Source organism: Colossoma macropomum, unplaced genomic scaffold (genome assembly GCF_904425465.1).
Source record: "Colossoma macropomum unplaced genomic scaffold, Colossoma_macropomum, whole genome shotgun sequence".
Lineage (NCBI taxonomy): Eukaryota > Metazoa > Chordata > Actinopteri > Characiformes > Serrasalmidae > Colossoma > Colossoma macropomum.
This window is the reverse complement of record NW_023494788.1, coordinates 29,724,053-29,751,528: the sequence shown is the minus strand read 5'-3', so window position 1 is coordinate 29,751,528 and position 27,476 is coordinate 29,724,053. Positions and strand designations below refer to the sequence as shown.

General features: G+C 39.1%; 1 protein-coding gene across 2 annotated transcripts; it reads left to right on the top strand.

The window, feature by feature from the left end:
* The first annotated feature begins 383 nt into the window (after positions 1-383).
* LOC118807192 (transmembrane 9 superfamily member 2) lies at positions 384-21,081 on the top strand. 2 transcript variants are annotated; one of them, XM_036569105.1, is made up of 18 exons: positions 384-698; positions 1,167-1,234; positions 1,316-1,409; positions 2,280-2,407; positions 2,935-3,064; positions 3,274-3,401; positions 3,555-3,666; positions 3,767-3,846; positions 3,999-4,104; positions 5,071-5,112; positions 6,400-6,532; positions 6,653-6,772; positions 7,119-7,176; positions 7,270-7,429; positions 7,907-8,058; positions 9,149-9,260; positions 11,810-11,981; positions 19,757-21,081. In XM_036569105.1, exons 1-18 carry the CDS (start codon positions 564-566, stop codon positions 19,822-19,824), a joined length of 1,998 nt encoding a protein of 665 aa, XP_036424998.1. In that variant the 5' UTR covers positions 384-563; the 3' UTR covers positions 19,825-21,081. The 2 variants fall into 2 exon arrangements, with proteins under 2 accessions (XP_036424998.1, XP_036424999.1); XM_036569106.1 differs by lacking the exon at positions 5,071-5,112.
* The last annotated feature ends 6,395 nt before the right edge of the window (positions 21,082-27,476 follow it).

The window sequence follows — 27,476 nt, the reverse complement described above, 5'->3', positions numbered from 1 at the left end:
TTCCTTAGGACCTTTCTCAAGAACATATTTAAGAAACAAATTAGGAGGGTATTGGTGAATGAGGCCCAGTGTCAACAATTAAGCACTAGGCAGTAAAAACTGTATCATCCTTTATTACTGTGAATGGCTATAAGGCATGTCACGCCTATAGTATGATATATTCCTACGTGTGCAGTGACGCTTGTTTGATGTAAAACCATAAAGTGTTTTATAACTATAATTAACTGTATATTTTTAAAAGGTGAAATATTAATTTGCATATTTATTAACATTAACTAAGGAGCGTTGAGCGCTAGAATCTTTTATTTTGAAAATACGCTTCCGGATGTCGTTGGTCTACGCTCGCGCAGCTCTGTGGTTGGATGTTGTCGCCCGCGCGCTTGTCAGAGGGCTGGGTTACAGCGGGAGAAGCGGCTGAGCGACATTCCCTGAGAAATCTGCTGCTGGAAAAATCGTCTCCATGAATCACTGGCTAACAGCAGTGTTATTACAGAGTAGATAGTTTCTTTACCTCCAGAAGAACGGCTGTCTAAAGCCGAATAAATCCACAATCTGCCAGTACAATGAAGCCTCTGGATTTATGGTTTAGATTTATTTGCAGTTTATTTATTATTTGTCTCCCAGTTTCCGGATTCTATCTTCCGGGTTTAGCTCCGGTTAGTTTTTGTGAAGAGGACAAGAAAACCGGTGACTGTCAGGTAAAGTCTTAATTTTGTATTTACTACGTTTATTTTTTGTTTTACGGCAAGTTTGCATGAAGAAAGGGTGAACATCGCACATTTAGCAGAGGCTGTCGTTAGGCAGCATTCCCACCTCCTGGTGTATATTTCCAGCTACATAGCTAGCTGAGTTAGCTTGCTAGGTCAGCTGTGGTGTATTTTGGTGTATTAGCGAACAAACATTAAGGCCACAAAGAAATTACAGGACATCAAGAAATGGCCGTTTTCTTACAGCGTATGTGCACAGCTGATGTACTTGCACGAAAAGCGACCAAAAGCGAACCCAGCATGTTTTAGGTAGCTAGTGAGCTAGCTGGTTGCCATCGACTTGAGCAGCCAGCTAGACTGACGCTGTAGCGAAGAGAAAAGCCTCATCACCAAATCACCCCATTTCAGAGCTATATAGTTAGAAGTGACATACCTGAGCATTTTCTGTTTCTTCTGCAGAGTGGGATTCAGCTGTTTGTAAATCGACTGGACTCTGTGGAATCCGTCCTGCCCTATGAATATGACGTGTAAGTCTGCCTGACATTTTACTATTCAGCAGCTTTCCTGACTGGTGCTGCTCATGATCATGGCTGAATGTGTTACTTCAGGTTTGATTTTTGCCAAGATGCAGAGGAGAAGAGGCCATCAGAAAACCTTGGCCAGGTGTTGTTCGGAGAGAGAATTGAGACCTCGCCCTACAAGGTAGGATGATGTTTCACTAATAGAAGCCAGTTTCAGGTTAAAACTCTGTACACTAATGGCTGACAGTGGGCAGTCTTTTCACTGTCAGTCCATATAGTTAAAGTGGTACATAGATAATTTGATCTGTGACTTTCACAACCACTGTACAACACCAGGTAGCCACTGTATTGGTTTTTATAACCAGGGCTAGTTATTGATTTCACACTTTAATGGGATCTACCGAATTACTTTAATACTACGGACTGTTGAAATATTCCATGTCGTTAGGTACCAAATTGAAGGATCGAAGTAGTCAGTCTTATTGGCATTCATGAGCCAATAAACATGATTGTTACAAAATCTAGACTGCTGATTGGCTGTCTAAATTATGTTTTGTTTGCAGTCACTTGAAGTCGGTAAATACGCCCATTCTAACTCCTCACACTCATGTCTGGTTTAAGCCACACCCATTTTCTGTTTGTAGGTTAAAAGAAGGTGTTGGAAAAAGTATCATTCAGCAATCAATATCAAAGTCAATCTATTGGTATTGGAGTGAACATAAAAAAAAATTCTCAACAATATCCAGCCCTACTTGTAACTGCACACAAAGCAACTATGCTGCGGTGGTGATAATAATGGTAGCAGTTGCCAGTGACCTTGCTAAGCTCTTTCCATTCTTTGAAAAGTCTTGCATGACTTTGGGAAACAGCAGTTGTTTAATCCCATCTCCTTAGCTTTTTTTTTGTTTCTGTTTTGTGTTCAATTCAATGGCTTACATTCATTTCAGCATCACATGATACAGTGCACAAAAATAGGTAGCATTTTGTTTTATTAACAATTTTGTAGCATTTATAACATTTGAAATATAATGTAATGGTGCCTCTCTTTCAGTTCACATTTAGGAAAGATGAAACTTGCCAAAAAGTGTGCACCAAATCTTACGACACAACAAAACCGGAAGATAAAGCCAATTTGGACTTTCTCAAGAGAGGCATGCAGCTGAATTACCAGCATCACTGGTGAGTGGATTTCAATTTGTTTGATAAAAATGACATTTGTTTGACAAAAAAGATTTCGTAAATAGGTCTGTCACAGTTATTACATGTCTGCCTGTTTGCAGCTATTTGCGGTGATCACAATTATTTAAGCTGACCACAGTTATTTTCTGCAGTAGTTTACTTTCACTATCATATGTTTACTTCACAACAAACAGAAGGCGACGTTTTGATCCACTGAATTGAGGCAAATACATGTAAATAAAAGAAAGCAGGAGACACATTTATTGGTGCACATCATGGGTTTAAAAAAAAAGCAGGGAGATTGGTTGCTGTAACACCTTTAGTGGGCAGCAGTGAATAATTTTTGTTTATTTGAGCTCAAGCTGTTTTGTCGTAAATTGAGAGCTACAAGGTATTGACAGCCAGGCAGCAGGAAAGATTATCATGCAGCTTGGCCACTTTAGCCTCGTAACATTGCCAGCACCTGTCTTTTGTAAGACAGCAAGGTTTACTGAGCAGTATGCAATGTGATTACTTATTATTTGCAGGATTGTTGACAACATGCCTGTAACATGGTGCTATGATGTGGAGGATAATCAGAAGTACTGCAACCCTGGCTTTCCAATTGGTTGCTTAGTAACCACTGAGGGACGGCCTAAAGATGCCTGTGTCATCAATGTAAGTAGGCTTTCCTTTTACTCTTTAACTGCAGCTTGCAGTACCAAAATTAACTGGCAAGAAAAGGTCTTGTAGTGGTAATCAGTGTAAAAAGGAATCAAAGGCATAAGATGTATTGTCAGAGAGAGCCTCTTTGTGTAGGACAGCCTTAGTCATGTAAGGTCTTGTCTGAATTTGCTTCTTCATGATGCTGTCTGTTTTGCTTTAAGTCTGAATTCAACAAGAAAAACACATTCTACCTCTTCAACCATGTGGATATCATAATAACCTACCACAGCGGGGAACATGAAAATTGGAATGGTGCTCGGCTGGTCAGCGCTAGACTGGAGCCCAAGAGGTTAGCCCTGTCCCTTTCCCTACAGTCAGCCTGTTGGGAAGAATATCTGTTCATTTACAAAAGAATAAAGTTGTGCTTCATTCATGATAACAACAGTATATTATACTACAGATCAACGGTGTAAAAGATTTATGTTGTGTTGTATTTTTCTAGTGTTAAACACAGTGCTGAAAACAGCCTGACATGTCAAGGCCCACCCATGGAGATTCCAGGGGAATTCAGTAGTAATCTGAACCTGACCTACTCTTATTCAGTCATGTTTGAGGCAAGTTTACTGATATGACATTTAGAAACATTGGCATATACAGATTTCACTGATCTGAGCTTGCTCTTTGTGAATTGACAGACTATTTTTTTTTTATTAGTCCACAGATTTGATCAAGTGGGCTTCAAGATGGGATTACATTTTGGTGTCCATGCCTCATACAAATATCCAGTGGTTTAGGTGAGTACAGTTGTTGTCCTTGTTCTCTCTTTCTCTATCTCTATCTCTCTCTCTATCTCTCTCTCCATCTCTCTCTATCTCTATCTCTCTATCTCTATTTCTATCTCTCTCCACATGCGAAATAATTGCTTTGTCCATTGTGTTCTATAAAGCATTATGAACTCTTTGGTCATCGTGCTCTTCCTCTCTGGCATGGTGGCCATGATCATGCTGAGAACACTACACAAGGATATCGCAAGATACAACCAAGTGGATCAGGTACAATCTGCTTTATGAAGTTAACATCTTAACTTTTTTAATTACATCTGAAATGTTGTATTCTGACTACAAGCAACATGAAGGCATTAATGTAGCTTGTGTAACTTGATTCAGGCATGAGCAGTTCGCATGCTGTAGGACGACAGTAAGGTAGCGACACACTGAATTTTTATGACAGATTCCCATTTTTATTAGGAAGTTACATCGCTGTTAACTTGGTGCTAAAACCTCATTGCACTAGCATGAATGAGCATAAAGTTTCTAAATGTTAGTGAATGTTTCTACATGAAATTCTACTAATTAATGAAATGTGATTACATAACAAAATCTGAATACAAAATGAGCTATTTTGGAACACCCCATGCTTTATGTTAGTGCAGGTTGTGGTAGTAGGCTATGTAGATGTGTAGAGGGAGAAAAGTCCCTGGGCTACTGTGGAAGACTGGTGCTTTGCATGAATGCCACAATGTAAAACAGTTTCTCTGTGGGACACTGAGGAGAAAGCTGTGTTTATTAAAAACATCCTAATGAACTCTGTGCAGTTCTGAGGAATTGTTTCAGGGCAATGTTCACTCGTGAGAAAGTCTGAGACCGTTTAACATTAACGTTCATTGTCTAATATGTAACAGACATTCATATAGTTATAGAGGTTGTAGCAACTTTCTATTAAGGCTACAGCGCTGACACCAGAACTGTTAAAAAAGAGCTTGCAGTTGACACACCTTTTTCTGATCAAGCTAAACATCTGGTGTAATGCAGTTCAGTTGTTTAATTATTTAGACAGAATTTTACATTTATGATAAGTAATCATGGTTGCTCCTTCTCTAAACAGTTAACATCCTTTGCAAGTGTAATAAAATACTTTGAAAGTTGAAAAAAAGGCAGTTTAACATTTTCTTTGCTTTGTCAGTATTCTCATTGTGTATTAAACTGCTAGAATGAAAATCTCATTTGTGCCGTTCACAGGCAAACATGGTTAAGATCCATCCACAAACAGGTGTTGCTTATGTAAGCCTTCTGCCAGGCTCTGTTTGCAGATCTTCTCAGGGGTGATTTTTGGTGATTGTTAAAAACCTCATTTCTGGGAGTTTTCTTTGTGATAAAACATGGTGTATTGATCATGCCAAGCTCACAATAATCATGGTGAAAATGGAAGAAAAGCACTAGTTTCTGCAGCAAATGTTCATGATGATTTTCTACACCATATTTTATCCTTTTTCAAATGTTTCACCTTGCTTTTGCTTGGCAAGTGGGAACCCTAATGAGAGTTGTCTGTCCCTGACATATCTGAACAATACTTTTTATATAAATGGGGAGTTAAAGGAATAGTTCAGGATACTTAACTTCCACTAATTTTTCAAAATTTCAGCACAGTTGAATTGTTGATATTTCCGGCCCCTTAGAGTGGTTTGATGTGAAGTGGTTAATTGAGTCGAAACATATTGATGTAGATTGCTTTACAGCGGTAGTGATAGGAACCGGGGGTTGCAATGTCTATAGCACAAATATAGACAATTTGTTTATTGTCCAAAATGACCAGAGAAACCTATACTTATGTTGCACGTAAGTTTTCATATCATGGCTGTCCTACAAAAAAAAAAAAAACAAGTGTCTCCAACATAGTAATTTTAAAGGAGAAGGCAAAATGTTCTTAACTTTAAATGTAAGTTAATGAAAAGAGATTTTAGTCCAAGTGATTTTGGAGCATTTCTATTTATCCTTTCATTATGAAGTTTTCAGAGAATGTAAAAGACTGATACTGTGTTCGAATGATATAGAAAAGTAAAACAAATGGAGATGTTTTGTTTGGACAGCGACAGTGTGTAAAGTTTTTCCTGGGTACTGTTTTGCCTTACAACACCCTGCATGTACATGTCCACCGTGAATTCATTTGAAAAAATATGTTAGGCCAAAATCCCAAAACTGTACCAGAATGTGTTTATAAACATTTCATGTAATAACTTTCTGTGAGGTAGCTTGTAGAGGCATTAAGCACTTCAGATGTCTGGTTCCTATCACCACCACTGGGTACAATTCTTGCTTGGTAAGTTTCTCTGGAATGGAGGAGTATTTTGCATCAAACCAGTGTGGCTCTCAACAATTTAATTGTGCAAAAAATTTTAAGTTCCCCTTTAACAGTGAATAAAAGCTAGTGGTCATGAATCAGTGTTATGCATAACGCTAATTTGTGACAACTATGTTTCTTGTATGCAACCTTTGGTAATAGAGAATGGTCAGACTTGGTAGAATTGTTATTTAAAAGGAGTTCTGGTGGTTATGTGTTGTCATCTGCAGGAGGATGCACAGGAGGAGTCTGGATGGAAGCAGGTACATGGGGATGTGTTCAGGCCACCGCAGAATGGCATGCTGCTGTCTGTATTTCTTGGGCAGGGCACACAAATCTTAATCATGACCTTCATCACACTCTGTAAGAAGAACTTCAAAATTGAATGCTTTGCTTCTATAATCATTGAAAAGTCCTTCTGGACTCATGCTTCTAGTTCACTTCCAGTAAATGCTATAAAAGGTGTTTCTTTTTTTCCCCCAGTCTTGGCTTGCCTGGGATTCCTCTCTCCAGCAAACAGAGGGGCGCTTATGACTTGTGCAGTGGTGCTGTGGGTCTTGCTAGGCACGCCTGCTGGTTATGTATCAGCCAGACTTTATAAGAGTAAGGACACTGTACTTTAAAAAGAATGAGAAATGCTAGTGCTAATGTTGCTAATAAGAAATATAAAATCACAGGCAATTCAGCATTCTTATAAAGGAGCCCTTTGGTTCTAACTAGCTTTTACTCACTGTTTTGTTAAACCTTTGCTGTGAAGTATTTCTTTAAGAGGTCCTTAAAACTTTGCACTTTCCACTTCGTCTTAGACTAAAGAAAGCAACAATAAGGAAGGTGTTGTCTAATAGCATGATTTGCAATAGTGATTATGTAAAAGATAAATGGAATAATAGTTCAGTAATAATCCATGCTACACTGTTTGTTTTTTTATATTTCTTTACTATGTCCACAGGTTTTGGTGGTGAAAAATGGAAAACCAGTGTTTTTTTGACTGCACTTCTGTGTCCTGGGTATGTTAACCGTTTTGTACAATGAATAACAATCAGGTCCTTTAAGCATTGCTCCATTTCGTCAATAATAACACCATGTTCTTGTGTTGACAGCATTGTGTTTGCGGATTTCTTCTTAATGAATCTGATCCTCTGGGTGGAGGGCTCGTCTGCTGCTATCCCGTTTGGCACGCTGGTGGCCGTTCTGGGCCTGTGGTTCGGCATCTCTGTCCCACTTACCTTCGTGGGCGCATACTTTGGCTTCAAGAAGCCGGTGAGTTGATGCTCTGGCTTCAATAGCTGTTCTCTGCTCAACAGGCCGGGCTTCGATTTCCTCTATCAGGCCAAACGCACCATGCTTCCCTGTCAAGCAAAGCCCCTCTGTCGAATCTTGCATCAGTTTGGCATTTAAGTTTTGAATATAATGTATGTTTCAAATAAGTTATTAATCAAAGTACAGCACCATCTGTGTTTTTTTTTATGAAATTGAAGTCTCAGTCAATTTTGGTCTTGAACATTCTTCAAATTGACATTTAAATAGAAACATTAAAATAAGGAAAGTTACCCTACATCTTATGGAGTGAATATGTTAGACAGTTATAGATTCTGAGATTAGCCTACTGACCAGATCTTTCAGGTTTTGTGAGTTTCGCTCTTTAATAACTGTAAGCTGCTCTTCCATCTGTTTGTGTGTTTTGTCTGTGCTGTTGGCCGAGTCTAATACACAACCTGATTGTGGGTGTTTCTGCAGGTGATTGAGGCCCCAGTACGAACAAATCAGATCCCACGGCAAATCCCTGAGCAGTCCTTCTTCACTAAACCTGTGCCAGGCATCATCATGGGCGGCATCCTGCCATTCGGCTGCATCTTCATCCAGCTCTTCTTCATCCTCAACAGCATCTGGTGGGTTCTCCACTCTCAAGCAATTGCTTTAATACTGTGACAAGGCACAAAGGCAACCAGTCTAAAGTCTTTAACTCCTTACATGGCCAGGGCCTGCCGTTGGGCCCAAAGTTTTATTACACACTTCTATAACCTACGAATAGCTCAATCAGTTTGCATTGAAGACGCTGTAGTTACTGAATAAGAAGGCTTAGTATGTAATAAACCTTGGATTTTAAAGGGTTAAGATAAATAGACAAAAGGCTAGTCTTCAGTTTTCACATCAGCTAACCTAATCACATTGCTACTTACTTCACCTTCTATCTTTTAGTTGATACCAAATGTTATAAATTCATTGAATGATGTTGAATTTTTTATTCCATTAATTTTATACGAGGAGAATGAGCTTGAGCCTTCATTGGTGCTTTTCTGCAATACTTCCTAGCTGTGCTGTGTACTAACTGCATAAGCCGATGATCTCTATGCACAGTGCTGTGTGTGGAGTGGTGTAAATGCCACCACTGATTCTGGAGCAAAAACATGTTATGTGGAGAGATGAATCGCGCGTCACTATCTGGCAGTCTGGTGTCAACAGTAAAGTTTGGGTGAGGAGGGATAATGAGCTGGGGCTGTTTTTCTGGTTTGGTCTAGGCTCTAGTGAAGGGTAATGTTAATGCTAGAGCATACAAAGACTTTTTTGGACAATTACATGCTTCCAACTTTGTGGCAACAGATTGGGAAAGGCTCTTTCCTGTTCCAGCATGACTGTGTCCGTGTGCACAAAGTAACATCCGTAAAGACAAGTTTCTGATGAACTGGAACTTCTGATGAGCCAGGCTTTATCATCCGACATCAGTGCCTGATCTCACAGATGCTGTTTTGACTGAATAGGCACAAATTCTTGCAGAAATCCTTCCTAGTAGAGTAGAGCCGCAGAGGAGGGCTAACTACGTATTAATGCCTGTGCCAATGTTTTGGGATGTCCAACAAGGTCTTGTAGATGTGATGGTCATGTATCCACATACTTTTGGCCATATAGTGTGTTTACAAAAAGAGATGGGAGCCTGTTGGAGCTTTGATGGAGTTCTGGGGTCTCCTTGTCTTTCTGCAGGTCTCATCAGATGTATTATATGTTTGGCTTCCTGTTCTTGGTGTTCATAATTCTTGTCATCACCTGTTCTGAGGCTACGATCTTGCTGTGCTACTTCCATTTGTGTGCTGAGGTAAGAATGTTGACTGTGGCTATTACCTGTCATTATATTATTAAGAACACATTTGTAAAAGTATTTATTATATTGTTATCCGATTTATATTATTCTCATCTTTTATTATTATTATGCCGTGTTTCTTTGCCGCGTAACTCGTCCCGCAGTTTTCGAGATATCAACACCGTTCCAACTCCAGATTGTCCAGCATGATTGTGTGATGCGTGCTTTATACAGCTTTTTGATCGGATGCACAGATTCCGTGTACCAAGGAAATTTTGCAGAATTTTTTCCCATAGAGAATGAATGGGATGAACATTTGCATGCCAATCTAAGGTACTTCTGCTTGCCCGAACTACACCGTTTTTCATACACTATCTCAGGGCACGCCCCCAAGCATGAATTCACTGTTTTTCTGACCCGCACTTATACGTTTGTCATTTTATTCCTTCCTTTATGTCTCCCATAGACTTACATTGAGCAGACCCATCCAAACTTACACCCATCCAAACTCACGCACAGAGCCCAATGCCTCACATGCTCTCAGCCTAATGCTCAGCAGTATCAGCACACATAATGATTTTTTTTTAAGGTGGAACTCCTTTTAAGGTAGGGGTGCGGGGAAAAAATCGATTCTTAGATGCATTGCGATGCGGACGTGCACGATTCTGAATCGATTCATTCAACGTCAAAAATCGATTTTCTAAATATGTAATTTATAGCGTAATGTTGACGGAACGCAAAAGGCGGAACTTGGAAGTGCAGCGCCCGGACAGTCTGTGACGGCACACAACAAAAACACAATGGGATGAGCGCGAAATCCGCCCGGCACCCTATGCATTAAAGCCAGGTTAGATCAGGAGTCACAACACAAATGTTAAGAAGAGCCATTTTGTCCTTTCAATAAAAATCAAACCACCTTGGGAGCCACAACATTTAATGTCCAGTATGTCTCAGTATGTGTTAATGTCCTAGTTTAGGCTAAAAAATGTAAACGAAATGCAGATTTACTTCGCTCTGCTTTAAGCTTTAGCTATAGCCGCTTTCCTTCCATCTCTGCCAGAAAACCTTGCCTCAAAAGTTGAATAGTTTCTTGTAAAATGTCTTTCAGCTTTCGCCTGTTTTACGAGGCTGAAGTCGCTTCTCATTCGCCAGCTTCTTGCTGAACTTTCCCGTTCCACCTTAAATTCTGACAGAGGCGCCGAAGGTAAATGCGGCACCATTTAAGGTGGAACGGGAAAATTAGAAAGAGAAGCGACTTCATCTTCGCAAACTGTTTTAGTGTTTGACAGTCTCTCGTTGCAGATTTAACCTATCAGGAAACCAACTACGTTGCCCATCTCTGAAGTCCATTCGTCTCCAAATGTTCGTCTGTCTTTCTCTTTTACTTTTTTGTTCGCTACTAGCCAGGCGAAACCTCGTTGCTAGGTGACCTTCAGTCTGCATGCCAATTCTCAGTCGTTGAGATACAGGGCTTTTGCGCTATGTTGCACACACCCCGTCTCGAAGATATTTTACTGACACGGCGACCCAACCGTTTTTACCCAACGGCAAACAAACTACATGTACTCACTCAGGGCAGGTCCCCAAGCTCCAATCCAAAGTCATTCTGACCTGCACTCCTCTATTTATTGTTTTTCATCCCTCGTTCCTCCCATAGAGCCTCATTCATTTTTGCCACAACTCAAACTGTATTACTTCTTTGCCCGACAGCCACCGAAATGCATGTACTCACTCAAGACACATCCCCAAGCTGTAATCCATAGCCACACTGACCCGCACTCCTCTGTTTCTGTTTTTTTTCATCCCTCGTTCCTCCCTTAAGGTCCTATTTATTTTCAGCCAAACCATAGCCTTGTTTTTCCATCGTGAAACAGACACCGAAATGCATGGGCACATTCCCAAGCTCTAATCCACACTGACCCGAACTCCTCTATATGTCGTTTTTTCATCCCTCATTCCTCCCATAACGTCCCATTCATTTTCTTTCGCAACAAAGGCCTAATCTGTCTTTTTCTCAACAGCCACCAAAGTACATGTACTCATTCAGATCAGGTCTCCAAGCTCTAATCCACCGCCTTACTGACCCACACTCCTCTATGTGTAGTTTTTTCATCCCTCGTTCCTCCTAATGTCATCCATTGTAACCGCTGCTCAACCATTCCGCGTTTCCTTTAGGAAATGCACTTTTCTAGTTACTGAATGCTTTTCTGAAATATTGATAGATAGCATAGGTCACATTAGAGAAGGCTTTTTGTGTTACTGGTTTTGAAGTTTTGTTGTACTTCAGTAAGTAAGTGCTTAAGTAGAATTGCACTTTGTAGGGCAAAATATAAACATATATAGCCTAAAGCTCCTATCTAAATGGAGAGACCTGCAAAGGAAAAGCTAGGGTAAATTCTTCAGTACTCAGCTGTCTTTATTGCACTTGTGGTACTGCAGATCAAAACATACCACACATGGCTGAAGTGTTGCATGTACTGTGAACAGACCACTTAAGCCTGTAGAACCTTGCCTTACAGTATTTGCATTGTCTTACCAAGTGTTTTCTGATTCCCTTTTTATAGGATTATCACTGGTGGTGGCGATCGTTCCTTACCAGTGGATTCACCGCGGTTTACCTGTTTGTCTACGCTATGCACTATTTCTTCTCTAAACTCCAAATCCAAGGTGCAGCTAGTACCATCCTTTACTTTGGCTACACCATGATTATGGTACTTATATTCTTCCTCTTCACAGGTGAGTGGAAACCTAACTCGGTCATGTTTGTGGTTTTTCCACAGCTTCCTCAAAAAAGCATGAGTTAATAATCATTTGTAAATGTGCCATGAGACTGTGACTTAAATGTTAAATGTTCTTTGACATTTGACATCATACGCTACCATTCAAAAGTTTGGAATGACTTGTCATGTGAATGATTGTTTTTCAGTAAAAAACTAATGTACGTTTTGTGGATTCAGAGACCTCTTTGGTGGCCCCTTTCGGGCCCCTTCCCTGAGTGAATGAATCTGATGATTGTGAGCGTGTTGAAAGTTTATTCAAAGACAACTTAGTCAAAACTTGGTCAAGGACGTGTCTTCCAAGGATGTAAATGAATTACCTACTACTGCCATTGTAAACATCAAGCCGGGCCTTCTTGTTTAGCCTGTGTGAGTGACATTAATATGTAAAGTCTTATGACATGGTCTAAATATCTCCAACCTGAAAACTCTGACTCTTTTTAAAGTAATTATTTCAGGCTTTACAGAGTGACTTGTAGCAATACATGGACTCTATATTTTATCATATGTTCACTCAGTAATGTTACTTTTTTTTAAGTTTTAACAAAAATTTACATATTGCAACTTTGAACAGTGTAGATTGAAATGTAACAAACATGCATCTAATTTGTATTTGGCATCAGTGAAACCGTGCCGAACAGTGTCAGTTTGAGTTCGGAAACGCCCACAGGTGATGAGCAATCACCGGTTTAGGCGACAACAGGCGAAAAGTTACTGCCAGTGTGAATGCAGGGTTAGGCACTGTAATAATAACTGTGGCACTATTTAAGGTGGAACGGAAAATTAGAACAAGAAGCTGTAGAATAGGAAGCTGACTTCAGCTTCATGTGATTTAGGCTATTAAAATGTTCTACCTACGGTTTTATGTAGGGAATTACCTATATTTATGCCCTATGGTTGGACATTTCAACAAGGCAGCACAATGTGTCAAATCAGGGCATACGTAATATGGTGAATACAATGAAGCCTCGTTACACCATACCCTCCTGTCAACACATCACTGACATTGTTGGGCTCAAGTAGCACAAGGAAGGAAAAAACGAGCTTTTATTTTGCCTTTTTTTTACTGATATAGGCAAATATTGATTCCTTCGTTCAGATTGCACAAGAAGTAGTGTTATGATTGGTTGGTACAGGGACTGTGATAAATGCAAATATTCTGACTGCATGAAAAGTAAACTTTTTCTTTTGCTCCGATTTTATGCATGTGGTTGTATGTTTTTATACTATGACAGTTTTCCTAAAATTAGATGTAAAAATTTGCAGTATATTGCCTTGCTTACAATATTGCAATATATTGCGTATTAGCATCAAAAAATCATTAGTCATTTTATACATGTATCTTTAACAAAATTGGTTTTATATGATTGAAAACAGTGATACCAAACTTTTGAATAATCTCTTCAGACACTCTTTGTTTACTTTCTGTCAGACTGTCATGATTGGGTGGTTGAGAAGAAGAGTAAACAGTAGGGGTGGGAATCTTAAGGCACCTCACGATTCGATTACGATTACGATTCAGAGGGCTGTGATGCGATTATAAAACGATTATCGATGCATCTCGATGCATCTTTTTTCTCTATACAGGATTTCTATCTTCCTACTGTCTGAGGACTTGGTAGTTTTAAAGCAAAGTATTTGTAATGATCCATAATGTAAATGCATTACGGATCATTACAAATACTTTAATTATCTAAAATATCTTTTATTAATAAATCAAATGGAAGTGATGTGGCAAGTGAACTAGAAGGCTCTCATTCAGAGACGCTGCTGCCACTCATCTGCGATCAAATGCGCTGTTACCCTGAAATAAGATCCAGTGGCAATGGGTGTCCACGCAGTACGTTACAGACACCCTTTTGGTCTCGTTGTAGAGAGTGGGAGGGTATTTTCGAGACTGGACGCTGAATCTCGGTTACGCTACCATTCAAAAGTTTGGAATGACTTGTCATGTGAATGATTGTTTTTCAGTAAAAAACTAATGTACGTTTTGTGGATTCAGAGACCTCTTTGGTGGCCCCTTTCGGGCCCCTTCCCTGAGTGAATGAATCTGATGATTGTGAGCGTGTTGAAAGTTTATTCAAAGACAACTTAGTCAAAACTTGGTCAAGGACGTGTCTTCCAAGGATGTAAATGAATTACCTACTACTGCCATTGTAAACATCAAGCCGGGCCTTCTTGTTTAGCCTGTGTGAGTGACATTAATATGTAAAGTCTTATGACATCTCGATGCATCTTTTTTCTCTATACAGGATTTCTATCTTCCTACTGTCTGAGGACTTGGTAGTTTTAAAGCAAAGTATTTGTAATGATCCATAATGTAAATTACAAATACTTTGTAATTTGTAAATTACAAATACTTTAATTATCTAAAATATCTTTTATTAATAAATCAAATGGAAGTGATGTGGCAAGTGAACTAGAAGGCTCTCATTCAGAGACGCTGCTGCCACTCATCTGCGATCAAATGCGCTGTTACCCTGAAATAAGATCCAGTGGTAATGGGTGTCCACGCAGTACGTTACAGACACCCTTTTGGTCTCGTTGTAGAGAGTGGGAGGGTATTTTCGAGACTGGACGCTGAATCTCGGTTCCCAAGTGTGCAGCATAGCGCGAAAGCCCTGGTTCTCAACGACTGAGAACAGACAGCAGACAGCAGGTCACATAGCCCCGAGGTCTGGCCTCGCTAGCAGCGAACGAAAAAACAGATTAAGACGAACATTTGGAGGACTTGTTCGCATTTATAAGCAGCGCGGTTGGTTAAATCTGCTGAGAGACTCTTTCTCTAAAAAGTTGCGGAAATCAACTCGCTTCTCTTTCGTATTTTCCCGTTCCACCTTTAATGGTGCAGCAGTTACATTCGGCGCCTAAGGCAGAATTTAAGGTGGAACGGGACAATTAGAACGAGAAACTGGCGAATGAGAAGCGACTTCAGCCTCGTAAAACAGCCGGACGCTGAGACATTTTACAAGAAACTCTTCTAGTTTTGAAGAAAAGTTTTCTGGCGGAGATGGGAGGAAAGCGGCTAAAGCTTAAAGCAGAGCGGAGTAAATCTGCGCTCTCGTTTATATTTTTAGCCCATACTAGGACATTATCACATACTGACACATACTGGACATTAAATGTTGTGGCTCCCAAGGTGGTTTGACTTCGTTGAAAGGCAAAATGGCTCTTCTTATCATTTGTGTTGTGACTCCTGACCTAACCTGGCTTTTAATGCAGAGGGAGCTGGTCGGATTTCTCGCTCCTCCAGTAGTGTTTTTGTTATGTGCCGCCACAGACTGTGCGGGCGCTGCACTTTCCCACTTTCAGTTCAGCCTTTTGCGTTCTGTCAACATTACGTTATAAATTAAATATTTAGAAAATCGATTTTTGACGTTGAATGAATCGATTCAGAATCGTTCACGTCCGCATCGCGATGCATCTAAGAATCGAGTTTTTCCCGCACCCCTAGTAAACAGTAAACTGTTGATTCTGTAATTGTTTGAATGGTGCTGTAGTTTTTAGGGCTGGCCTCAACAGCATTTTACAAGCGTCTAATACTTGTTGTTTATTAATGAAGAAGCACCCAAATACTCATTTTCAAATCCACCACTAAAAACAAGAATCTGAAATTTTGAACCCGAATACAGCCTGAAAACTTTTTGTCCAAGTCCGACACTGACCCAGTCACAACAAAATTCTGTCCAAAACTGACCCGACCCAAACCACCACATCAAGTTCCAAGTCTGACACTTACCTGAATACAACAAAATTCTCTTAATATGACCGGGAACCACCGCGACAAGTTATGAGCTTGAAGCTGACATGATTACAACAAAATTCTGTCAGAAAATGACCCGAACCATCTCAGGTTTTGACTTCCAAACTGAAAGGATTCCAACAAAATTCTGTATGAAAATGACCTGAACCACTGCTTCAAAGTTCGACTTCGGATAGTAAACAAAATGGACCTAAATGTGTTGTAAACATTCTGATCCCTGGTTCAAATCACCACCACTATGTAGAAATCTGTTTCTGTGAGTTTCTCTAAAATGCACCATTTCACATCAAACCTCTCTGAATGGCTTTGTTTACATCTTTACCATTGAAGAATGCAGATATTTGAAAGATGGATGGGATTCTCGTTTGATGAAAAGATGTGCAGGTTGTTCCGTACTAAGGTGAGGTGACATGGATGTCTGGCATAAATTCATCTGAACCAACTATAGTTTATCAATTAATTTCCACATATTAACATTTTCCATATTTAAACAATAACAGTTCTGTCCATCTTTTCTGAAGGAATTGATTGTAGTTTAGGCAGTTTTTTGTGGCTTAAAAAGGCTTCCAGATATTAAACAGAGAAATGAATACCAATGTAACAAAACAATAATTGAGTATTGAAATTATGCAGGAGAGCCCTAGTTGTTAGAGTTTTTTTTCTTTCCTTTTTTCATTTTTTGCCTCTGCTGGCCATGTTATGCTTTCGCAGAACTGTTTAGGTCAAGGGTAAATGAGGATACTTATAAATATCCCATCCTTGAATGTTATTGTGAGAGATCACACCCCACACGCTGACCTAAATCAAATCTTCCCCAGTTTGCCTGATTTATCTGCTGAGCTGGATATGACTAGAGCCGAGCAGCTGCCCGCCCGCAGAGTCCTGCTGAAAAGACATGCAAAGAGCATCTACACACTCTCTCTTACGCACACATACTCTTACTGCAGATGTTAATTTGCTCCCCATCTCCCCAAAAACAAAATGCTAATCTTCTCTTTAGCAGTGAACTGCAAATCTGCCCCTAGTTTCAGGCATCCTCTGTGCTGTGCTACCATTGAAAGCCATTCAGCCACTTAAGCTACTTTGTTGCAGAATCCCAGCTTCTTGGATTGTAGCTTGAAATGGTAATGGTCTTTTCTAATGCCGATAGTTTAGGTAGGTAATAGAGCATTCCAGATCATTACCGACTCAATTGCCTATTGCAGCGCACTCCTTGTAATCACGTATGATTGCTGCACATCGTATGGCTTTTGCTAGTACAGCCGAGGTTTTGCCACAGCCATGTACGCAACGAATATCAGTCTCCCCGATTATTTGTTGCCATGGATTCTAATAGATGCTTCAGGAGCCCTGGCTACGGCTGTTATGGCAACTTCCTTCCACTGCCGGTACTTGAAATATAAAGACAGGAAGGGGATGGGAGCTTGTTTATGAACCGTCTGTGACAAATATATATCTTAATAGCTTTATAGGTAGTGGTGGTCGGAAGTTCACATGGTAACAGCACACTCTTGCTCTTCCTGGTAGGAAACACTCACACATGCTGGAGAAAGTTCACCCTAACCAGACTTCTTCTCTGGCCTCCACGTTTTTTCTTCTCCTTCATCTGTGGCCCTGTCTTCCCTTATCTTTCTTCTCCTTCTGTTGCTTCTGTAGAAATGCAGAATGACCATAGTACCATAACAATAACGTCATGCCAATCTTTTGTTTACTTATTTATTTATATATTTATTTGTGCCAGATTAATGAAGTAGCACACCACTGTGTGGATCCACTAAGCATGCCTTCAGTAAAGACACCACTGCCAAGGGACCAAAAGGCATCAGCATGGACATACAATTTAAAATAGATTATTACCTGGGGCTGAAGATTGAGCTGTGGATTGCCTATTTATTTGCAGCTTGTCTGTGCATTTCCCCTGGCTGTGATCTCATTTTCATCCTATGCTGGATTGTAGAGCTCAGGTCCGCGCAGCTGGATCATCTTCATTCAACACACTGCTCTGTTTCAAGAGCCTAGTTATGTACCCCGCCAAAGAAATGACCAGAAATACGACATGTAACATAGATGCTGCTTCCTGGTGAGAAACAAGCATTTCCACCACTTTTGCATTTCAAATGCACCAGGAACTATTTGTGGTACCATTTTGTTAGAGCCTCAACACCACTGTATTGGTTAGCTGTTGTAATTAGGGCCTAACCCATATGTACAGTTTACCACCGATACTGATTTTAAAGACCTTTAAATTACACTGACCGATAATATTCAGCATAATGTCCAGTATTTGTAGTCAAACAGTGCTTTACTGATTATGAATGTCAGTTCTCAGTTGTCACTCAAGTTAAAACTCAGAGTAGAAACTCACAAAGTCTTAAATAATATAAATATTGAAGTGCCATGGTGGAGCTCCCAGTATCATTCTTATTTTTTATGCAGCATTCAGATGTTGGAAGCTGGGAAATATAAATGTATCGACTCAGTTGTATTAACAAGTGGGTAATTTGGGATTCTTGATTAGGGGTGCCCAATCCTTTTGTCTTAATAACATTACACTATGTTTGCAATGTTTGTTGTAGGCCAAGGACCAGAACAACATGCTAGTAAAAAAAAATGTGCTTAATAACATTACACTGTATTTTGTTCAAATGAATTAAAAAAAGGAATTTAATAAGTTATGTATAGAATAAAAATATATGTGGGGAGGGGGTGAAGAGTAAATTACTGGCAGGCTAAATAAAACGCTCTAATGGGCCAAGTTTGGGCAGCCCTGTTTTGATAATACACGAGATTACCAGATGTGATGTGTAACATGACTTTTCTCCTTATCCAACAATGAAAAATGGTAAACTTTGTGCTGAATAGAGCTGAAAGAATAATCGTTTTCTATTGGAATTGCAATCTGAAAGAGCTTTCAAACTGCAAGAGGTTCAATTTTAATTTGAGAATTTTTTACGTTATAACACAAAGCTTGTGAGCTGCCTGTAGGTGTGTTGGCGCCTGTAGATGAGAAGCAACTAAAAACCCACAGAAAATAGAGGATATTCTGGTCTTCGTGGCTAAATAGAATTTCTAGAAAATAATCACAGTTTAAATCAAAGGTACAAACAGTTGCAATCAGATATTTTCTACAAAATCACACAGCCCTAGCATTGAATGTGGAAAAATATATATATCTAATGCATATCTGTGTAAGTAAGTTATATTTACTTGTTAAACCATCTGGTATAAAACTTTCCAATGATCGCCCAAACATAGCGTTATTTTTCATCAGCTCTGTTCACATGCTGGCTTTTGGTCTTGTGCTGTTCTCCTGCTAAAGGTTATGTAAGGATGCCTTTTATATGCTTTTGTAATTTTAATCATGACTGTGGTCTAGGTTTACCGGTTGAGCGTGTATTGCTATAATGAAGGTGAGGAATAAGTCACTGCCAGCTTAGGATTTTGTAAAGACTGACTCAAAATCCTGAAACCATTGAAATATGCACAAATGGATGATCACCTCACCTCATATTAGAGCAGTGTGCTCATTGCAGTATGAAACAAGTGGCTTATTATCTGTGTTTTATTTGCAAAATTTGTGAAAATGCAGATAAGGTCTTCTAGTTGTAATATCCATAGTTGTATAGTACTTTTTTTCCGTTTTATTTTCATGGGAAAGATGGGAAGGGAAGAGAAGGAATCATGTTGGCTTGCCGCAGTTATAAGATTACTCCATGCTCCAGTTGTAGGTGCAGGCTCATCAAAAATTTAGGCTTAGGCTTAATGAAAGATGAAACACACCTGCCATGTTAAAGTACGGTTTCTGGAGAGATGCTCTCTCGACCTCTTATGCACAGGGCTCCTCATCGCTTTCTTAGAGTGTTTACAAGAGCACTTGGAATTAATCCTATGAAACAAACATGATCCTTGTGAATAAATGTTCTAGTGCTTGTTTTATTCTCACACATCTGCATCTGTTTCTCTCTTCACAGGCACCATTGGCTTCTTCGCTTGTTTCTGGTTTGTACATAAAATCTACAGTGTGGTGAAAGTGGACTAAGACAGCAAGCTTGGCAGTTCCATCTGTCCGCAGTGCAGAAAAAGACTGTGTTCTCTTCGTTATTCATTTGATGGACAGATGCTTTGGCAAGCTGTGTTTGGGAGACACCTCCGGGATGAAAACGTCCTTCTTTTGCTTGGAAACTGGTGTATTTCTGTCATAATTCTATGCTTCTACTGTCTGTACTTAAGCTGGTTTAGTTTGCACAATAACATGAGTTAGGTCTTTGTCCAGACCTCCAAAGACTGGGGTTGGGGTTAAGATGTAGGGTTTTTTCTGTGTTTTGGTGTTGAGGAATCATCATAAATTGGTGGTTGTGAAAGTTGGTGGAGCCAGTGGTGCTGATCCTGAAACTACAAAGGTCCTGATACGGCTGCAGGCTTGGTAAATACTTCTGCGATACTACTTCTTGCGAACATGTCTGTTTTAGTCGTCATGAGTGTAATTGGCATGCTGGCCAGTCAAGAAGGGATGACTGAGCATGCTCAAACATTTGCACGTTAACTTGCCAGCGACAGACATGGGCTCCATGAGCAGAAAAAGAGACAGAAGAATAGGAGCAGACAGATTGGAAATAAGCAGATCAAAATCAAAAGAACATCTGTACGTCTTTGAGGGGGTGGGTTCTGCCCCCTGCACTTTAAGCCCAAATGCATGAAGGTAACAAGGCTGCAAGTCTTTATAATTTCACTCAATATGTGTGTGTGTGTGTGTGTGTGATTTTATATAGAGATCCAAATGTGTTCATTCCTTTTTTTTTTTTTAAGTTCTACCGTTTGTTTATCTATTCATTACTTATCATTAAGTTAAATGAAAATGTGATTTTTCTCTGTTTTATTTTCCAGTTGTTTAATTTTTTACAATAGTTTCAGCACTACAGGTACAAAGGGTTTGTCTATGATGTCACTGATAAGTGGATATCAGTGATGAATTGACATCAAAAATAAAGCAGGTCACTAAGCCTGTTTTATTTTTGTGGATGTCTCACATTGAGTTTATGTGGAGCAGTGAAATGATTGGGGTAAGAGGCACTGAGCTTTATGCTGGTAATAACTTGATGATTGATGGAATTATTTTTATTTTTTTTAGGTAATCACAAAATGAACTTGATCATTTAAACCAGTAACATCCAGTTTTGAGAAGGTTAATGCATAAATTCAGGCACAGCTTATTTTGCTCTTCGTCAAACCATATGAAGTGTACATAAAGAACCTTGTACCATGAAATGAAAATAAAGCACAGTACATATCATCACAATATCTACCTCTCAATATTGTTTAAAAAAACAGTCTAATAGTTCTAAGTCCAACTACAAATTTACAAGAGTCTTTGTTGTTTACTTGTTGAATGTCTGATTGTCTACAGAATTGCAGTTGATGAACTGCAGAATGCTGGACAGCAGATGTCTGTTGTTTTGCCATTCACATCTAGATGACCAGCTATACCTTGTGATGTGGGACACTTTGTTGAATGTTAAACAGTTCAAACTAAGTACTCAAAATACTTCCAAGTTTACATAAAATGTAACTTGGAGCTCAACAAATGATTCATGTAATCTTGTTTTTGCACTAAAACATACATTAGTAATAACAAAAGATCCCAAATATAGGTTTGTTAGACTTCCAAAGGCATTTAAAGCAATATTCCAGTGTTTTTCAAACTAAACTGCCTGCCACATCTGCATTTTATGACCATAACCATGGACAATAATTGCAACACATTCTCCAGTACTTAGAAAAGAAAAGAAAATCTGTTGACTCTAAACATACTAATAATAGAGGCCTTTGCGCATTGACATAAGCACCTGCCAATTCACTTCTATTATATAAAGTGAAAATAAATTAAAGCTACACTATGTAAGTTTGGGGAGTTCGAGATAACGTTGATACGTAAAGACATCTGATGTGTCCCAAAAGAACTGTGAAAATCCGAAGCATCAGCTCTTTTAAATTATTATTTCAGGCTTTACAGGGCAATTCACAGCAACATCCTGACTCTTTCTTGTGTTTTGTATTTATTGTAGAGTTTAACATATTAAGGAAGATTTTATTATTTATTTATTATGGTGTTAAATTCAGTAAATAAACAGTAATTGTGCATTAAAATATGCTGGAGTGTGTTCTCTGTAGAGAATGAATTGGCTTATTTTCAATGTAATTTGATCAGGGGTGCCCAAAAACTTCTGCATATGACTGTAGGTATGTTTGGAGCTGGCAGGTTTTCTTTTCCTCTAATCGAAAACGTGTTGAAATTGTGGATGGTAATCAACTATGTGGTACACATGTGGCAGATAGACGTTAGTTTGGAAAACACTAGAATATTCCTTTAAGAAGGTCTGAATCAGTGGTTGCCATTCCCAGTCCTGGCGACCCCCATGCTCTGCATATTTTAGCTGAAATGCAAAGAGCAAGTTATCTCCAGAATTAGCCTGAAGCAGCTATGAAATCCCATTAAAATTCTCATTAACTACTCACTGTTGCATTACATTGTTTAGTCTGATATAAACTGCATTCAGGTCCAAAAGGCAACCTCCCTATGTTTTACCACTATGCGGTGGAAACAGCACATTCAGAATCTGCAGGCTTAACAGTCTGGTGAATAAAGCATGCAGGATAAAGCAGACGTACTCATGACTATATGCTGCATGGTGAAGAACAGGCTTCCTGTCCTAAAGTGACACAGTTGTTCTGAAATACAGACAGACACTCATTGGACATTTACACACCTAATATACATACAAACTGTTTGAAAGTGAGATATCATTCCTCCAGTGTTTGCATTAACTAGCTAGCAGTGTTATTACTCAGTGTGTTCTTCTGGCTTCATCGCTGAGCACAATGAATATTGCTCTGGACTTTTTGTCACCCAGCAAGTAAGATCGCATGACACATTGTTTGTTAATCATTATCTCAATACTGGCCTCTGTAATATACAAACATGCATTTGAGGACAGTTTGTAGTGGCCAATATGCCCATATAATGAGTTCCAGACCAAAGCTGGTTTTGTCTATGGGAAAAACTCGACACTATAGCACCCTATGTTAAACTAAATTGTTCCAAAGCCGGTACATTTTGTCCTTTGTACATTACGTCCCCTGAATTACAAGGTCATTAAAGATTCGAAATACAAATTTTGCTACTTGCACTGAATTGCCATCACAACACCTCACCAACATATCAAATATACAGACTTTGTCAGGTGTGATGGTTAAAAAGGAATTTGACTGATTTTCCAAAATTTCTGTATATTTCAATTACTGAGATGCAAACAAAGTCATTGCGAGCAGTTTGATGTGTCTTGCTTCACTGTTGAGAAACTTCCCAATTCAGATTTCATTACAGTGGGGGTGATAGGAACCAGTAGTCAAGATGTCTGCAATGCAAATATTGCCATTTTATTTACTGTCCAAAACAACCGGTGAATCAACATGTCATCTGAGTTTTTATGCGTAATGTTGATAAATATTTAAAGACTATCGTAAACAATGTCTCATCAGGCAGCGTATTTATAACAATTTCATAGTAATAACTTTCTGTGAGTAAGCTTTTAGAGACAATAAATTCTTCAGACATCTACTTCCTATCACCAGTCTTCAGAATGGAGCATTTCATTAAATGACTGTGTTTACATCTTAACAATTTAATTATGCAGTAATTTTGGCATTGGCCCAAGTCCTCTTTAAGTGGTAGCCTACAGTTTGAGCAGCTGTTGCAGTTCTTATTTAATAGTGTTAAATAATAAATAGTTGTACTTTCATGCAAGATTAGTTTGCTTATAGCACATATATAGCAATATTCATATTTTGACAACTTAGCAACCTTGACATTCAAAGGATCCAGTGATATTTGGGACAAAGCATGTCAGCTTCGGAACATTTTTGTTTAACATAGCATGTGATAGCAGCAATTTTCATAAAAGGTCATTTTTCCCATAGAGAAAAATAGAGAAAAGGGCCTTATTTGGCCATGCTGCCTACTACAAAATGAAACATGACCAAGAGGTCTATTAATAAAATAGGATTATGCTCCCCACCAAATCACAGCTGTGATGTTATTCGCAATAACACAGAACCTCAGGCATTCTACTGTTACAAATTAAAGAGAACATTAAAGGAAATAAGCTCTGCACATTGTTTCAGAAGTACGCTTTTAATATTGACAGCTTCTTCTGTCAAAAAAATCAAGTAGCCTCTCAGCTTAGAGTAAAGCTACCATTATTGTTATTTAGCAGCCAGTGGTGAGCAGAACGATCAAAGCATAATGTTATCAGTTAGTTAGGTCTGACCACACAATCTGATTGGTTAATATGCATTCTAGCCTTTATCGTTCTGTTCCCTACTGTCTGCTACCTTTTCTTACACTTGTGAAACTATTGTAGAAAAGCAGTAGAGCAATTGAGGTTTTGTGTTATTGTCAATAACATCACAGCTGTGATTTGGTCGCAGGCATCCCTGCCGAAAAAACTGCTTGGTCAAGCTTAAGCTTGGTCAGCTGGAAGACCAGCATAGGGTATGATTTTATTATAGATCAACTTAGCTTGTTGACCAGCATAGGTAGTTTTTGACTGAGTTTGATGGTTTAGCTGGTCAACCAGAATGACCAGCATCACCAAGTTGGTTGACCAACAGGACCAGCTGGACCAAGCTGGTTGACCAGCGTGACCAGCATGACGAAGCTGAATGACCAACATGACCAAGTCAGTTCGACCAGCATGACCAGCACGACCAAGCTAGCCAACCAGCATGACCAAGCTAGCAGATCAGCTGAACCCAAACAAAAACATACCCTACCCTGATCAACTAGCTAAAGTTGATCTACCAGCATACCCATCATAGGGTGTGTTTTTGTCTAGTCCAGCTGGATGTCCAGCTTGTCAACTACCTTGACCAACAAAGACCAGTATGCTGGTCTTCACCAGTATGCTTTTAGTCTATCGCAAGGCATATCAATATGCAACAATATAATCGGAATTCAATATTTTTTCCACATCGTGCGGCTCCAGTAGTACATTGTTGGGCATAACTGAACATAGAAGATGGTTGCTCCTGCTGCTGCGGTCCACTCCAGAACAAATAAAGTGCCAAGGGGGTCTTCACCCTGTTGAATGTTCTATGAGTGGGCCTACTGATTTAATTATGCTCCTTTCAAATGGCCTGGCAGTACTGGGGGACTACAGATAATCACTACAGAAAGATACTGTAAAACTATTTTAAGGAGGCACTCATAAAAATGAGCCTGGCTGCTTTAGAACCAGTAAAGTATCTCAGCGAATGAGAGGTAAGAGAATACACACATGCTGTACTGCACCCTGAGATCCTTGGCACACTGGAACACTGGCCTCCCCTGCATAAAGTGATGTTGGTTTACCAGGTGGTTAGTAGGTCAATTTTACAGCATATTGTAGTTTTACATTTGTGAGCATCTTGAAAAGATGACAAGGCTTGGCATAGAGGCTACCTAATTTCACTGCCAGAGAAATACAGCTGCCACTTCTGCCACTGTTATAAAACTTGTTACTCATTTTATTATGTCTGTGCATGTTTGCACAACTTTGTTTGTTCTCCCAATTAAATATACTGCTTATTACTGGCAGGGGATTTGATCTAATTTCCTGTTGCATGACAGTAAAAGCAAGTACTACTTTAATACTTTGACCCTAATTCTCCAGTGCCTTTGGGAACACCAGTGCTGGATATGTTTGCCTTCTGCACAAAATATACTGATATGTATGTTTAGAAAAAGAAAAAAACAAGCTACAGTCCTATGAAAAAGTTTGAACACCCCCAAAGTGCGCAGTGAAGATAAGTTAACACATCCTCTATATGGGACAAACCTTTTGTGGAAATTTTAGTGTACAGTTTCTATACATTTGCTGGGAGGGCTGGGCAATGACAGTATTTTATTGTTACTGTGATAATATTCATTACTGCGATAAATAGTATGTTTGTTTGTTATGTATGTTTGAGCATATTGTGGATAGAATCAGTGCTTAAAGAACATATAGATGTAAATTCAGAGACAATAGCTCATCTGTTGCTGCAGTTTGTATTAGTCCTCTTCTAGTCCTTCATCATTTGCCACATCATGCTGCCCACAGGACGCTGTTGGCTAGATATTTTTGCAGTGACACTGAGCTGTTTAAATACTCCAGCAGCACTGCTGTGTCTAATCCGCTTGTACCAGCACATAACACACTAACACTGCACCACCACATTCAGTGTCACTGCAGTGCTGAGAATGATCCTCCACCCAGATACTACTTGCTCTGTGGTGGTCCTGACCACTGAAGAACAGGGAAATCTGTATTTTATGGGATTTTTAATGAAATCAGGACAAGCATGATTTCTTCTGGTTAGTAATCTGTATAGTGAAGTCAAAACTCTGGAAATTGAGATGCAGGATGACTATCAATCAACTTTTTGTTTCATGCGAGAATGTTTTTAAAAAATAAAAACAGAACAGAAAAGACTGAAGATAATGAACATTCTGTTTAAGGACTACGGGATAATTTATTTGGGATAAGTTCATTTATAGAATGTATTGAAAAATGATAATGTAATATTGTGATTTTCTATATTCTGTTCTTTTTTGCTTCTTATATTGTGATGAAAACTCAATGAAGTTTATAAAAAAAGTAAAAGGGGGCTAACAAAGTACACAGAGAAACAGATGGACTGCAGTCTGTAATTGTAGAACTACAAAGTGCACCTATACAGCAAAGGACAAATGAGGAGCAAACAAGGAGGTAGATTTGATGTTATGGCTGATCCGTGTAAAATTTGGCCACACTAAATGTTTTTTTGTCTAATATGGTAAAGTCAGCAAAGAAACTTCCAATTGTAATTGTGTATTAAAATGTGCAGAAGTGTGTTCTCTGTAGAGGACGTGTTTACGTTATTATCACTTCAACAAATCAACAAAAACATGTAATTCAACCACAGGGGCCAAAACTTTTGCACACGACTGTATATCATTGAACTGAAAAAAGAACTCAGGGTTTCTTCCTGTCTTTACAATGACTAACATACATTTTGGTTGAGTATACAAATATTCTACATAGTTTCACCAAATGACCAATGTGTAATTCCCTACTATTCACATAATAGAAAACAGTAAACAATATACTACATTCCATAAATCTACCACTTCATAATTAAAGTCACCTCCACAGAATGTCAAATGCACTTATTAGAGCAACAGGTTTTGTAACCTAAGTCGTTCTGTAATATTGACTGGTCCTGTACACTTTGGCACACTGTACAATGTGCGCTCATCGGCTGAATCTGTGAAGAAGACAATATTAACACTTCTGATTTAACGTTGCTGCAGCAGAAAATGTTTCTCACTGTTCATTTTTTCTTTTTTGTTTGCCAGCTGCCCTTTACATTGTGCGAACCTTATGAACGGACCAACAAAAATGGTCCAAATTTTGAAACCTTTTTTTTGTCACATATGTTTAGTTAAGATTTTTTTGTTCCTTCTTTTCTAAGGTTACTGTTTCATAGACGAGTTGTTTTTTTTTTCTTTTTATGACAGCAGTGATAAGATGTTTCTATATATTTGTCCTGTTGAATTCCTCTTTCAAGGTTTGGCAGCCACTAAGCACCCACTCGCCTTGTAAATGCAAATGTGTGGCACCCAACATGCTCCCT